The 15,192-nt window shown below is 34.4% G+C and overlaps 1 protein-coding gene across 1 annotated transcript; it reads right to left on the bottom strand.

Annotated features, from left to right (window-relative positions):
- Positions 1 to 211: 211 nt before the first annotated feature.
- LOC128553686 (uncharacterized) lies at positions 212 to 15,165 on the bottom strand. Its single transcript, XM_053534861.1, has 6 exons — positions 14,962 to 15,165; positions 12,285 to 12,389; positions 7,107 to 7,142; positions 6,009 to 6,122; positions 5,055 to 5,138; positions 212 to 4,601 (listed from the first exon to the last, which is right to left on the bottom strand). Exons 1-6 carry the CDS (start codon positions 15,067 to 15,069, stop codon positions 4,320 to 4,322), a joined length of 729 nt encoding a protein of 242 aa, XP_053390836.1. The 5' UTR covers positions 15,070 to 15,165; the 3' UTR covers positions 212 to 4,319.
- Between the last annotated feature and the right edge of the window lie 27 nt (positions 15,166 to 15,192).

The raw sequence follows: 15,192 nt of genomic DNA, 5'->3' as shown, positions 1-15,192 counted from the left end.
ATTTGATGTCATGTTTACGACTGAAGATGCCCGTAAGGCACGGTCTTATATTGATCCACAACGACACGTTTGGCATACACTGAATGGAAAGACTTGGTCTGGAGTTCACTGGTGACCTTTCTATCTCCGTGCCTTTTGTTCCGCCGAGATTTACCTCTGGGACTTCTGTAGAATGGGGAATCTAAGAAAATATATAGAAGAAAGATCCATCCTCTTTTCCAGCAAGTTTTATTTTATTATTCTCCTCCATAAAAAAGTTGACAGAATGATCTTACATATCAAAATGTATGTATGTCTAATGATAAACATAAACATATTTTGAATATACATATAATCCAACAGAAATTAATACAGATTTCTAGTTATGAATTTTTATGTTTCTTTGCATAAGCAAAGTCACTAAGATTACATTTTTATCTCATTATAAATATGAAACAGAATATAAGGATTTCAGTTAACAAATGTCTGAACTGTAATTTTGTACCAAATCATTCACTGAACATACCTTATAGATATTGAAATATTGTCAAAAATTCAAGATTATAAGATTCTTTCACTGGTTGTAGGTGCAGATGGGAATTTCCGGCCTCGAGGGTAACTGTTTAGACGGTAACGAGGTTCCTACCGAGTTACCGCCAAAACAGTTACCCGAGAGCCGGATATTCCCATCTGCACCTCTAACCAGTCACAGAATCTTTTCTTGCATACCGATATAAAGATATAATAATAAAAATAAAATCAGTCGAACGGCTTTCTTTTTAGAACTATTTCTTATAGCAGCTTATTTAAACAAAGCGCGGGAAACCAACGTCCGTAAACAGGAAAGACGTCATGACGTCTCAAAGACAAATAACAATGTTTAGTTCCGGTTTTGTTTTATCAGTTCCAGCGTAACGTTATGAATTTTTGATAAAGTAACGTGTTTTGAATCGAGAAATATACTATCAGGAACAAAGAGGAACTGTCAAGGTATTGGATTTTTATTCCGTTTTTCGAAATAAAATATAAATAACTACATAAATCTTTTATATAAATGTAGTTCGTAATACGTCATTTAAAGCACGAGAGGCATCTTACACCCCAGGGTGTAAGATGGATTTTTCCAGCACCGGTAAAAATACCGGAAATCCCCGTCTGGTATGCAAGAAATAAAATTCTTACAGGTATTTTAAGGTTAACATACCATTATTACACAAAATGATATCAAGAAAAATATGAATGCATTATCCATGAAATGAAATATTAACCAAATTCAAAATATTTAAGTTCAATCAGGAACTTAAAGTTTATGTACAAACAAATTATTTACACCTACAAAGATTTTGCTTCTAACAAAAATGGTCAGAGCAATGTCAGATAACAACTTGATTTAATTTGACTTCTAAACTTAATTATTTCAAATAACTTCAAAGAAATACATAGGAACTCACTTACCTATGAAAATATATAGAAGAAAGATCAATTCTCTTTTCCAGCAAGTTTTATTTTATTACTCTCCTTCATAAGAAAGTTGCCAGAATGATGTCTGCCTGCTGGAAAAAGGGATCTTTTGAGGATTTCTCTCGTTGGCCATTGGTCACCGTAACTTGACCAATCCAAATGCAAAATTTCAGATAAGTTAAATAAGGCGGAGATGTTAAATTTCTAGTTTAGTAGTAGAAAAAATTATGAAAATCTTTAACACGTTATACATGTCAAGCAAGACAAACTATTACCTATGTTTTTGGAACAATACAGCTTAACATTTGCATTAACATTAGATCAAATCCTTTGAAACTAAGGAAAGTGCTAAGCGGGCTTAATGCCTAGCTACAGATGTTAGGATATTGAGACTACTTAGTAGGAATTGGAAAGAATTTAACAAAGTAATGCTTATCTAAAAGATTATTTTCCTAACTGTGGGAATATTAAAAAATATTAAAAATGTAAAAAAGAGAACAATAAACAAAGTATTTTACTACTAATAAATGAAAAATAAAACATAAGAAATTTACATAAAAATCAGCATAACACTTTTGATACTGTATCTTATTCAGTGAGTTCTGAAAAGGATTCCCTTTTTTGGACAGCTTGTAACATACTGTTAAAAGTTACTTTTTGAGTGGTATTGTAATCTGGGGTAATGCCTTTGACCTTGCACAGTTTGGCGTTCCCCATTGACATTGTACTGGTAACCGTAGTTTTAGGACCCAGGCTAACGTACTTGACAGTTCTTCCATTGGGTACTTCATCAGTCCACTTTCCTAATCGGCTGTCTGTAATGGGGATGTTGTATTTATCAGGGTCGTAAATGTACATCCAATTGTCTATGCCAAAGTACAAGACCCGATTCCATAAACGTTCAAGGACTAAGTACAGTTCTAACCTAGCATAGGCAGTGACCAAAGCTGCAACCACCCCACTGGCAGCATCATGGGGTTCTGACATATCCATGTAATCGGAATAAATGATCAGAGAAAATTCGTCATGTTCAAAGAAGTCAAAGTAGTGGACTTTTTGTGAGGGTCAGCCATGATCTCGTATAACCTGGCTGCCTTGTCAATGTACTCCGATTTGAGCAAGACATTGTTTTGAGCATTTTTCCCCAGAGAAAATTGAGCATGGTTTTGGCCACGGCCCTTTGCCGGGATTCTTTTCCACATCTTCAAGGATGATATCTTCGGCCTGAAAATAGTCGCTTTTGAACTTATCTTTATCTGCCTGAGTTTTGACCTAGTTGGGATGATCACTGGCCTCCTGTTTTCTCTTCAAGTACTTATTGATGTATTCCTTATAGACAGTGTCGCTACATTCCTTGAAATGCCAGATTTGATACACTTCAAGGACTTTGTAACCTTGATCTAAAGCCTTATTTAATTCCACTAAACTCCAAACCCCAACCAAGACCCTTTCCACCTCTGAGTGAAAGCAGGTCTGAAAATAGAAATCTACCATACAACTCTAAAAAATTTACATTCACTAATAGTTAGAAAATTAACTTTATGAGGCCTGGCAAGAAACAGAAAATGAATACCGTCAAATGTTTTCATACAGATGCTGGTATCGACACTGATATCTTTTTCTATGGTAGAGAGGTTTTGTAACTTTTTGATAAAATCTGTTGTGTCTTTTACATAATTACATAATTCCACGTATGGCTTCAAGATCTATCTACATATGCAGACATATTTTCAGTTAAAGCTTCACAACCAGAAATAACAGGTCCCCGGAGTAACCTAAGGGTAAATCTGGGTCAAACATTTTATTAATTTTAGGTTTATATAATTGTGGCACTCTGTCTGTACTTGAGGGTCATAGATTTTCTAAAGTTGATTCTCTTATATTATCTAAAGAGTATCATGTATGTCTTTACTAAACGCTTTCTGTGGGTTTTCATCATGTCTCTTATAATATTTATCTAGCTGTCTATAAGCTTAAGAAATGTAATCCTCTTTGTTCATTATAACGACACTGGAACCTCTGTCTGCTTTCTTCATGACAATAGTTTCATCTTGACTCAGTTGTTTTACGCCTCTTGTTCTTCTTTTGATAAATTAGATCTGTATTTGTATTTTTGTCACTAAGCAAAATTGCATTGCTATCTGCCTCTGTATTAAAATCAAATGTGGAGTCTTTACCAGATATGGCTATAAAAATAGATTTAGAATTATATTTAAAAGATGCAAAGTACTAGTAGTCTTTAAGATATAAATTTCTAGTGATTTCGAAAATATCTTGCTTCAGCTAGATAACATTATGATGTTTGGCTTCGGACAATATTTTAAACCTTTAACTAGTAGTCTAAATGTAAGGCTAATGGAAGCGGGACAATCTACAATAAATAATTAAGCCATTCGTTTTCTTACAACAATTATTCCCTTGTTTCCAAAATGTTTGAATCTTATTTCATACCACACACTCATTACAGCAAATAAATAAACAAATAGAAATCTGCCATATAACTCTAAAAAACTTACATTCACTTAGTAGTTAGAAAATTAACTTTATGAAGCCTGGCAAGAAACAGAAAATGAATACCGTCAAATGTTTTCGTACAGATGCTGGTATCGACACTGATATCCTTTTTTCAATAAAAAGGTAATATTTGTCGGTAACTTTTATGTATGCACTTCTGGTACATATTTTTACATTTATAAATTGTTATGGTAGAATCAATATGTTTCTTGATGTTGGGTCAGGTATACCCTTGAAAGCGAAATGAACATATCAAAACTAAACCTTTTCCGATTAAGAACGGAGAAAGAGCTATGCAATGCGCTTGCTTATCTCTTTAAATCAATTTTGCACATGTACCTCTTTTCATAAAGAAATGAAAGTTTTCAAGAGTAATTGTATCCCTGTGCAACACCTTTGCCAACCATTGGTCCATTCTCGTGTAACAACAGAGCTGGCCAAACAACAAACTTTATTAGTGGTCCACTAGATGTGTATTCTTTATACATATTCTTGTCAAAATTAACATCCTTGTTCGCATCAACCATATGAAAATTCATTGAAGGTGCCTGAACAACCATCATCCAACATAGAAATGTACATTTCCTTATGAATGGTTTAAGCTCCGGAACAAACTCTCCATCTATCCAGCAATCACTTGTGTAAGCCTTAAAACACAAGTATATATGTAAAACGAATGCATGAAAGTAAAATATTATTGTCTACAATATAATATCACTGCAATATTTACGGATGAAGTGAAACAATAAGAGAAGTAAATGTAATATATAGAGCTTCAATTTACCCTTTCCTCGGAAAAGTATAGCGTTCAATCGTGCCATATTCAGGATCGAAAACAGTTCAAAGGCAACATTAATTTAGATATGATATGGCTATGATGTCCATGCAGTAATATTCAAATGTATTTTAATACAGAACTTGTTTTGAAAATGAAGTGCTCTTTTAGTCAATCTATGTGTATGTTTTATTTTACAGTCAAAATAAATATTGAATTGAAATAATTAGTTTAACATATAAGCTGCCACTTTCACAACAACCATTTTGCTTACATAGTTACAGTATGTTAAAAGGAAAAAGTGTCAACAGTGAATGAAAGTTACCTTCTGGACAACTGGGGCCATGGACTCCGCTATCTCCTTTCGCAACGTCTTTATATGACTCGAGACTACGTCTGATTTTTCAACCTGTAAACAGGTTAAACAATTTAAAATTTATTCAGACACTACAGAAACCATTTATAAAAGCACTGTAATATCTTAATGGTACTTGTGTCAAACTTTAATTATTAAAAACATTTTTCGCTTTATACGCCTTTAAATAATTCTCAAACATATGGAATAATATATTTGCTGTTCTATGCTATTACTTCAAAACATATAATTTGTGTCGAAATGAAAATGAAGTGCTCATCATATGCCTGTAAGTAGTAAAAAAACATTTTAAAAAACAAATGTATTAAATGAAAGAAAAGGTATAATTATGCTTCAGACTGAATAAGGACCGTTTCTCACTAACAAATGGAAACTTGTGGAAATATATTAGCCTCACCCCTCACCACTCCTGCTGCCACCTAACGACGATGCTTCAAAAGTTCTATTACTGGACGAAAACAATCTATCTAAATAACACATATACCAACCCCTCAAAGAATTTCCCCCGACCGGAAAAGCATTTGTGTAGATGCTATATCCTTTGTCTAAAAGTGGTAGGATGATCTGCCCTTGGTATCTGTTGTAAGCACTGATGGATTGCGCTTCCAAAGACAATTTTATTGTAAAGTCGCAGAGATAACATTTTCTTAAGGTAAAGAAATACAAAACAAAATTGTTTCTTTTTGTTGCATGCCTACTTTGCGTTGTATAGCTCTATGGCTGTGTTTGGGGTGCTCTGTTCTTCCCGGAAATCGATCCTTACATTTCATTTTTTACTCTTTACATGCATGTAGCAAATAAACATGAAAATCATGTACTTATGTGTGGAGTGTATCAGTAACAAAACATTTTGGAAAACACCCTCTCGTATAGCGAAAGTTGCAAGGTAAAACATGAACAAACCCTCAAGGTCCCGACAGATTGTTCATGTAAATCTTCCCTTGGTGATTTCCTTCTCCATCTTTCTTGCAATTGTATATCATTTTGTAAACTGGTAGGAAGTTTTATGCTGGAAACCTTAATAGAAAAAAATATCTGCAGTGTATACAAGTGTATACAATTTATCAAAAGTAGATTGTAACCGGATCAAATCATAGTTCATTAACTGACGGATAATTTTTACTATACATTTATCAGTTTCCCATATTATTTTTACACAACAAACGTCAAAGAGAAAAAATAACAAAAGACAAAGACAAATCTCACATTTTAAACTCTTATTCTTTGAAACATTTTTGAAAGACTGTCATATTGTAAGATTAACAGGCAGTGGCTCCTTTTCGAGTAAAAGAAAATCCGACGTTATAAAAAATGAGATGACGGTAATTCTGAATTTGAACCGTAGCTTTGTAGCAGCCATGAAAACTGAACTTTGTACCTCTGTACGTAGTAGTAATTAAACCTGAACTTTGTAGCTCTGTACGTAGTAGTAATTAAACCTGAACTTTGTAGCTCTGGAACAGCCATTGAATCTGATATTTGCAGTTGTATAGCCCTTTAAAACCGAGATTTGTAGATGTATAGCAGCCATTACAACGGAGGCTTTTAACTGTTAAAATTGAAATTTTGTTGCTCTGTTGCCGCCATTAAAAACTGAGATTTGTAGCTGTTTAGCAGCCAATAAAATTTAAATTTGTAGCTGTGTAGCAGCCATGAAACTTGGAATTTGTAACTCTGTAGAAACCATTTAAACAGAGATTTGTAGTTACTAAGCAGCCATTAAAACTGAGTTTGTAGCTCTGTAGTACATGTAGCCAATAAAACGGAGATTTTGTAGGTATGTGGCAGCCATTAAATCTGAGGTCTGTAGCTTTATATCATCCAATAAAACTAAGATTTGTAACTATGTAGAAGCAATTGAAACTGATATTTAGAATTCATGGTTTAAGTTTATAAATGTTCATTGTTAACTTTGTAAATTGAATTCTGTGAACTGAGATAACCATGAACTATTTTTCAAGTGTATGGTTCATTACATTAAAAAAACAAATAACTCCCTACCCTTCTCTTTGTCATGTTCATGTGTTGTGAGACAGTCTGAAACAAATCGAGAAAATAAGAGATGCGAGAAACATTACTTATTGTGCTACGCACTTATTCATAAGGCAGTAGAAGTTATCAAAATAAGATTTTTTCTATTATCTAAAGCAGATAATCATTTTATATTGATTCATCACCTCATCTCAGCTATATGTATGGTAAACAAAATTACAAAATTTACTAATACAAATATAGTTGTATTTAAGTAGTGACATGGACCATATATATTAATTAAACAAAGAGAACGAATAAACGCCATGCTTGGCCAAATAAAGGCAGTTGCTGGTCTTCATACAAGTTACTCTTGTTTAAATTCACTTACATGAAAGCTAAATACAGATGATTCGCATTTACTGAGAAAATACTGAATATCTTTATTGACACGAAATTCTGTGTAAAATGTATGTCTGTAAATACAAGAATCAATCACTTTGTTGTAGAATTTCGAATATGCATTTTTTCAAAGAAACCAGGAAGCGTAGTTTTAAAATAAAACAAGATTCCGTCTTCCCCGCATCTTACAATGTATAAATAATTTTGGGATGGGTATGAAATGGGAAATGAGCTACATTTTACAAAATTGACTCTTCTTAGGTACCGTGGTACAGTGGCTCATTTTCGTTGCACTGAATTCATTTTGCAACTAATTGTTTTTACATGTTGCCCACGTGACAGTTGTATCTAAAAATAAATTTGAGTTGTGAGTAAACTGTCCGTGATGGTTAACTGGTTTACTCTTAAGGAAGGAAAAATGTGCAAACACTCAATATGTTCCTTAGGGGCCGACCATTTGATATTCTGGGGGTTGGGGGAGCTGACTGTGGATCCGATTGAAAAGAATATTCTTGCTTCAACATACTGAGAAAAAAATGTAGCTCCCAAATCACTGAAAAAAATGTTCTGTTTACAAGTCAGATGTTTTTGTTGTTGTTTTTTTAAACTCCATTACTCTGAATATTCTTTATTAATCATTACAGAACATTCTTTCCCAATTATTCGGGAATAGCAGCATTTCCATCGAGGTTTTAAGATCAATCACTGCCGAGGAAGATTGCATGGATTTTACCTACAGTATGTTACACTGATAATTTCAATATATGTACACTAAACAGTATACATAGGTACAATCGTTACCATAAGGCTTGGAGAAGGAGAGCACCATCTTTCCAAAAGTCAAGTCCAAAAGCCAGGGCATTTGCTTTATTTTCACAGGTATAAGCTATCATGTCAATAATTTCAGAAGTTGGGGTGAAGATTAAATACAAAAATTCACGAGAGCTGTTTTCCCATTCAAATTTTTTCCAGGGGCATGCACCCGTACACCCCCCCCCCCTCACCCCCTCCCACGCACCACCACCAAATTTGTCCCTGAGCAACCATTTTTGGCTGCTGGTCGTGCCCCTGGTGGTTCATTTATTTGTGTTATTTGGTATATATATAACAAACTGATTTCATTTAAACATTTAATCAAAGAGACTTGCATTTATCTATTTTATATACTTAAAGGTAGTCAATCACATCTGAGCAACATTTTCTGAATTTTTCAGTTTTCATATATTCTTTTAGAGATTTATTTAAGGGACGGAAAGACCCATTACACAGAGTTAGATCCCTATGTGAAATGTATAATTTGTTACTTTTTATGAATGTTTTAACCACCTCCCTTTAACACAAAAGTGTTTAAATCTGTCTTGTGCAACCAAGATAGACAAAGGGAGGTAATGTTAATTTTATAAACTTGCATTTCTAATGAATTTTGGCAAAATATGTACCCGTCAATGCAAATCTTTGACAACTTTAACACATGTCTACGGCGTGATATTCCAGTGAGGCAGCACTATAAAGTTGGGCATTGTGCTCACTGCTACAAGTAGACACCGTCGTTTATATGACAGAAAAATTGTTGAAAAAGACGTTAAACCCGAACACACACACACACACACACAAACACACACACACACACACACAGTTGACTAAAATCTGATAAACTACCTTAAAGCAAAATTATTAAATACAGAATGACAGAATGTATATATCTTTTTTGTGCTTATTAGTTTTTGAATAACTGAATAATGAAAGTATAACAAAAAACTTTGAAAAGGAAAGAAATTACCTTTGGTTTACTCTGAAAAAATAATCTGGCTTTCATGTAAAGCAACAAAAATATTCTTGTCTCCATGAAAAACTTCCCCCTCAATCCCCCACCATACACACACCCCCTTCAAGTTAAAATGGTCGACCCCTTATCTTTCAGTCTTTGAAAATATTTACCAGTCACGTATAGCATAAATGTACAGTCCGTCTCAAAATTTAATTGCAAAGCGATTTGTCTAATAATTATTGCATACCGCCAATATGTCGGCTAAATCAGAATCATGCTGTAACGCATACATGTATCTAATTTTTGCAAAAGAAACACGTTTTTACTGTAAGGATTTATCAGATGAGCTTTAATGGTAAATCATAGCAAAATAGCAAATATTTAACATGATTTATTGATCTTTAATTCTTGTTTCAGAAACGTCAAAAAATAGATAGCATGACGCATGATATAAATCTTTAGCGTGTGACTGATGCAGACCTGATCAAATTTAAGTACATTGATGTGAGATATATGTGGTACTGGGCAGCTAGAACCTGATTTTATTATTGAGATCATCTACTCAAGATTTTGTACTACCTCAAAATATACCTGTTATGAAAATAAAAACGTATAACATCTCAGCAAAGATAAAACATTTCACAGGAAATAAACTCCAACATAGTTTAAATCCAAAATTTGGCATAAATGTTATATTTAATTAAAAAAGATATTAAAATGCGTCAGAAAGTTAAAATAATTCGAATTCATGAAACAGTCCACATTTCTTGCGTAAATTCAATTTTTTGATATGGTGGCTGATTTCTGCCATTTCGTGTTGGCGTGTTGACTGGGCGAAAACACGACAACACGAAAACACTAAAACTCGACAAAAAACTAGTGTCGGCGGAGCGAAAACACGAAAACACGACATATTTTACGCGAAAACTCGACGTTTAGAGGGCGCCGACACGACAAATTTATTTGTCGAGTTTTCGTGTTAGCGGGTATAAATATGTCGTGTTGGTGCCCTTTATTTGTCCTGTTTCGCCCCGCCGACACGAAAACACGACAAATACATTACTTGTCGAGTTTTCGTGTTTTCGCCCCGCCGACACAACAACACGAAAATACGAAAACACGACAAATACTTTTAAGACATCTCTTTTAAAACGCAGAGTTATTCTGAAACCAGTGGCAAAGAGTTTTAGAAGCATATTCGAACGAACCGTCAATTCAGAATTTATTTATATTCACTAAAGCTGCATTAGGAGATCTGAGATTCTAAAACAATAAAATAATATGTCAGATGTCAGTTATCGTTTTAAGAATACAAAGTGTATGTATAACAGACCCGGTTCCAGAAATATTTCATTGCGGTGCGCTGAGCGGCAACAGTTAAAGAATGAAGGCGGCCTCGGCGAGCCGAGTGGGGTTAGGTACGGAAGTGGGTAACCCCTCATGTTATGTATGTTAGGGCGTGTACACCTGGAAATAATACAAATATATGAATAAAATGGTGGCCCCTGCTGCATGTTTTGCGTCCAAATTTTGAGGTACGGCGGGGGTTAACCCCCTCCTGACAGTGGACTCACAGGGTCTCTCCCTTGTCATTTTTAAAATATATGTATGAAATGGTGGTCCCTGCTGCATTTTTTGTCCAAAATTTGAGGTACGTGAGGGGGTAATGCCCTCCTATTTAGGGGGTCAGATGGTATTCCCACGGACATTTTTGAAATAAAGGAATGCTATGGTTGCCTCTGGTACGCTTTTGGGCCTAAATTGTGAGAAAATATTATTTTGATATTCTACCTTCGTCTTTCGATATATTTTCATGTAACAAAATGGTATTCGGTCGAAATATATATAGAACATAAGTCAATCTTTATTCTCAAACTTATTTTCTAGAATGTAGTTATGTTGTGTTCAGTTCAGTAATTGTTGTGCGTATGTCTAACGGAAGATGCCAATACGAAAACTCGACAAATAAGATATTTGTCGTGCCGGCGGGGCGAAAACACGAAAAATCGACAAATATATTTGTCGCGTTTTCGAGTTTTTGCGTCGACGGGCGAAAACAGGAAAACTCGACAAAAATGGTGTTTGTCGTGTTTTTGTGTTGGCGGAGTGAAAACACGAAAACTAGACAAATTCCTAATTTGTCGCGTTTTCGTGTTTTCGTGTCGTGGGGCGAAAACACGACAGCATGACAAATAAAGGGCGCCAATAGGACATATTCATACCCGCCAACACGAAAACTCGGCAAATAAATAATTCGTGTCGGCGCCCTCTAAATGTCGTGTTTTCGTGTTGTCGTCTTTTCGCCCCGCCAACACGAAAACACGAAATGGCAGAAATCAGCCAACATATTCTGGCAAATATTTGAATACTTATGGAAAGCGCAGATTACTTTTTCTGTCGAAAAAAACTAGGTTTACTTACATACTGTGCTGTATATGATCTTTTCCATTAATCAATGCACTTGATTTACATTCGGACTGCATCGGTCGCAAGCTAAACGAGTTATATTCTGTTTTCTGTCGTTTAACGTTTTTTGTGTTTCTACGTTATAATTTCTAAGGATCAATTAATTATGTTGAATATTGGTTATTTCTAAATAGTGTATGACTTTAAATTATCAAATACAATCGCTTAAGTCAAATTGCGTTTATTTTGCTAAAATAATATTTGTTTCTGCGTGATCCTGTTTTAATCGACAAAGGGGTATGCGAGAAATTATGAGCTTAATCGCTATGAAGTAAAATTTGGAGACAGACCTGTATATAATTGCAAAGTAATTTCTTAATTTTGAAGAAAAATGCTTATGTTCATATCATTAAAATGTGAGCCAGCGGCTTTCAGGAATACTTATTATGAATGAAAAATGCATTTTGTGTTTTCCCGAGAAAACGCATTCCCTCAAAAATACAGTTTGGGGGATGTATATCTTTTAAGAAAATGTTTTATAAGGCACAGAGCTGTTACTGCAAAATGAATTCAGTACTTAAATTTGAAACTGCAAATCTGTTAAGTTTCAACGTCAAACAAAAAGTAAAAACCATTGTTTCCTGCAGTATGTTGTACTCTTTGAAAAGGAAATTAACAGCATCTTCTGTCTTCAGTAACATGCTATCAGATGTCTTCTTACAGAAGTCGAAAACATTCTGAAACAACACAGATCTGTGCTTTAAGAAGTCGAAAACATTCTAAAATAAACATAGATTTCTGCTTACACGATTCGTAAACATTCTGAAACAACACAGACTTCTGCTTTAAGAAGTCGAAAACATTCTGAAATAAACATAGATTACTGCTTATAGGAGTCGTACACATTCTGAAACAAGACATATTTCTGCTTTAAGAAGTCGAAAACATTCTGAAACAAACACAGATTTCTGCTTACAGAAATCGAAAACATTCTGAAACAAACACAGATTTCTGCTTACAGCAATCGAAAACATTCTGAAACAAACACAGATTTCTGCTTACAGGAGTTGAAAACATTTTGAACCAAACACAGATTTCTGCTTACAAGAGTCGAAAACATTCTGAAACAAACACAGATTTCTGCTTTAAGAAGTTGAAAACATTCTGAAATAAACATAGATTTCTGCTTACAGGAGTTGTAAACATTCTGAAACAACACAGATTTCTGCTTTAAGAAGTCGAAAACATTCTGAAACAAACACAGATTTCTGCTTACAGGAGTCGAAAACATTCTGAAACAAACACAGATTTCTGCTTACAGAAATCGAAAACATTCTGAAACAAACACAGATTTCTGCTTACAGCAATCGAAAACATTCTGAAACAAACACAGATTTCTGCTTACAGGAGTTCGAAAACATTTTGAACCAAACACAGATTTCTGCTTACAGGAGTCGAAAACATTCTGAAACAAACACAGATTTCTGCTTTAAGAAGTTGAAAACATTCTGAAATAAACATAGATTTCTGCTTACAGGAGTCGTACACATTCTGAAACAACACAGATTTCTGCTTTAAGAAGTCGAAAACATTCTGAAACAAACACAGATTTCTGCTTACAGGAGTCGAAATATTCCGAAACAAACACAGATTTCTGCTTACAGAAATCGAAAACATTCTGAAACAAATACAGATTTCTGCTTAAAGGAGTTGAATACATTCTGAACCAAACACAGATTTCTGCTTACAGGAGTCGAAAAGATTCTGAATCAAACACAGATTTCTGATTACAGGAGTCGAAAACATTCTGAAACAAACAAAGATTTCTGCTTACAGGAGTCGAAATCGAAAACATTTTGAAACACGCACAGATTTCTGCTTATAGGAGTCGAAAACATTCTGAAACAAATACAGATTTCCGCTTATAGGAATCGAAAACATTCTGAAACAAACACGAACTTCGATTTCTGCTTACAGAAGTCGAAAACATTCTGAAACAAACACAGATTTCTGCTTACAGGAGTCGCAAACATTCTGAAATAAACATAAATTCCTGTTTACAGAAATCGAAAACATCCTGAAACAAACATAAATTTCTGCTCACAGGAGTCGAAAACATTTTGAAACAAACATAGAGATTTCTGCATACAGGAGTCGAAAACATTCTGAAACAAACTTAGAGTTCTGCTTGCAGGAGTCGAAAACATTCTGAAACAGACAAAGACAAAGAGCAGTCGAAAACATTCTGAAACAAACATAAATTTCTGCTTACAGGAGTAGAAATCGAAAACATTCTGAAACACGCACAGATGTCTGCTTATAGGAGTCGAAACCATTCTGAAACAAACACAGATTTCCGCTTACATTCTGAAACAAAATTTCTGCTTTCAGGATTCGAAAACATTCTGAAACAACATAGCGATTTCTGCTTACAGAAATCGAAAACATTCTAAACAAACATAGATTTCTCCTCACAGGAGCTGAAAACATTCTGCAACAAACATAGAATTCTGCTTACAGAAGTCGAAAACATTCAGCAAAAAGAACAGATTCCTGATTACAGAAATCGAAAACATTCTCGCACAAATAGATGCTTTGTTTTTGTTTTTTCTTTACATGTATACGATAAAGTCACGCCTGTCTTCAAAGTGTAAAGACAGATTTCTCTACTCAATGTGAATATCAAACATACGGCAATTGATGGTAAGTAATATTATAGTACTTCGACTTTGGAAGCAAATGTTCAAATGTTATTAGATATCTTTGAAAAGAAAAATGTATAGTATTAAAACTGACAGGAACTTTATTTTTTTAAATATAACATGTGTAAATGTTGAGTTCTGCTCAACCCGGAGCTAGAGGGGGTGAATGGTATTATGCATTGCCACTACCGTCCATTTACAAGCACAATCAAAGCGAGCCTGCAACGTTCTCGTCTATGTCGGAGCGGACTACCTGTGGTTTCCACCTATTCTATTGTATCTTAGAATCAATATTAGCTGTTTTCATGCCAATAAGAATTCTTAAAAATTGTTTTAATGAGCATTCCTGCATCGATATAATCTAGCCAAGCATTTTAAAAACCAGTGGTTCCATTTCAGATAATCTACTGGATTTATGGAAAAAGATTTCTCATGGATAATAAATTCCACTTGCTCGTCCAGAATTACATTGTGTCAGCATGGATTGCATTTAAGGAACTTTTTGTATTCAACTACGTTAATAGCGAAAATGAGATCATCACATTTAAGAAAATATATTTAGTTATAATATTTTCCTCGCATCAAAATCTAATAAAATGAAACTTACTATAAGAGTCAAATGCAGAGTACATATTGCAAATTCTTCATCATAGCCCTCTGCTTTAAGAGCTTCAAAGGCGTCTGTCCATTCATTGTCGTATATTTCGCTGTACATTTCACCAAGTTTGGTTGGGCGATTTCGATCAGTTAAATCGGCTATTGCAGGATTATTCTCTACTAACCTGTCTCCCGCAACTTTGCTCAAACTGAAATATACAAACGGCCTCCTGTCTGGGTG

This window comes from Mercenaria mercenaria, unplaced genomic scaffold (genome assembly GCF_021730395.1).
Source record: "Mercenaria mercenaria strain notata unplaced genomic scaffold, MADL_Memer_1 contig_4194, whole genome shotgun sequence".
Classification (NCBI taxonomy): Eukaryota; Metazoa; Mollusca; class Bivalvia; order Venerida; family Veneridae; genus Mercenaria; species Mercenaria mercenaria.
This window is presented reverse-complemented; position numbering and strand designations above follow the sequence as displayed.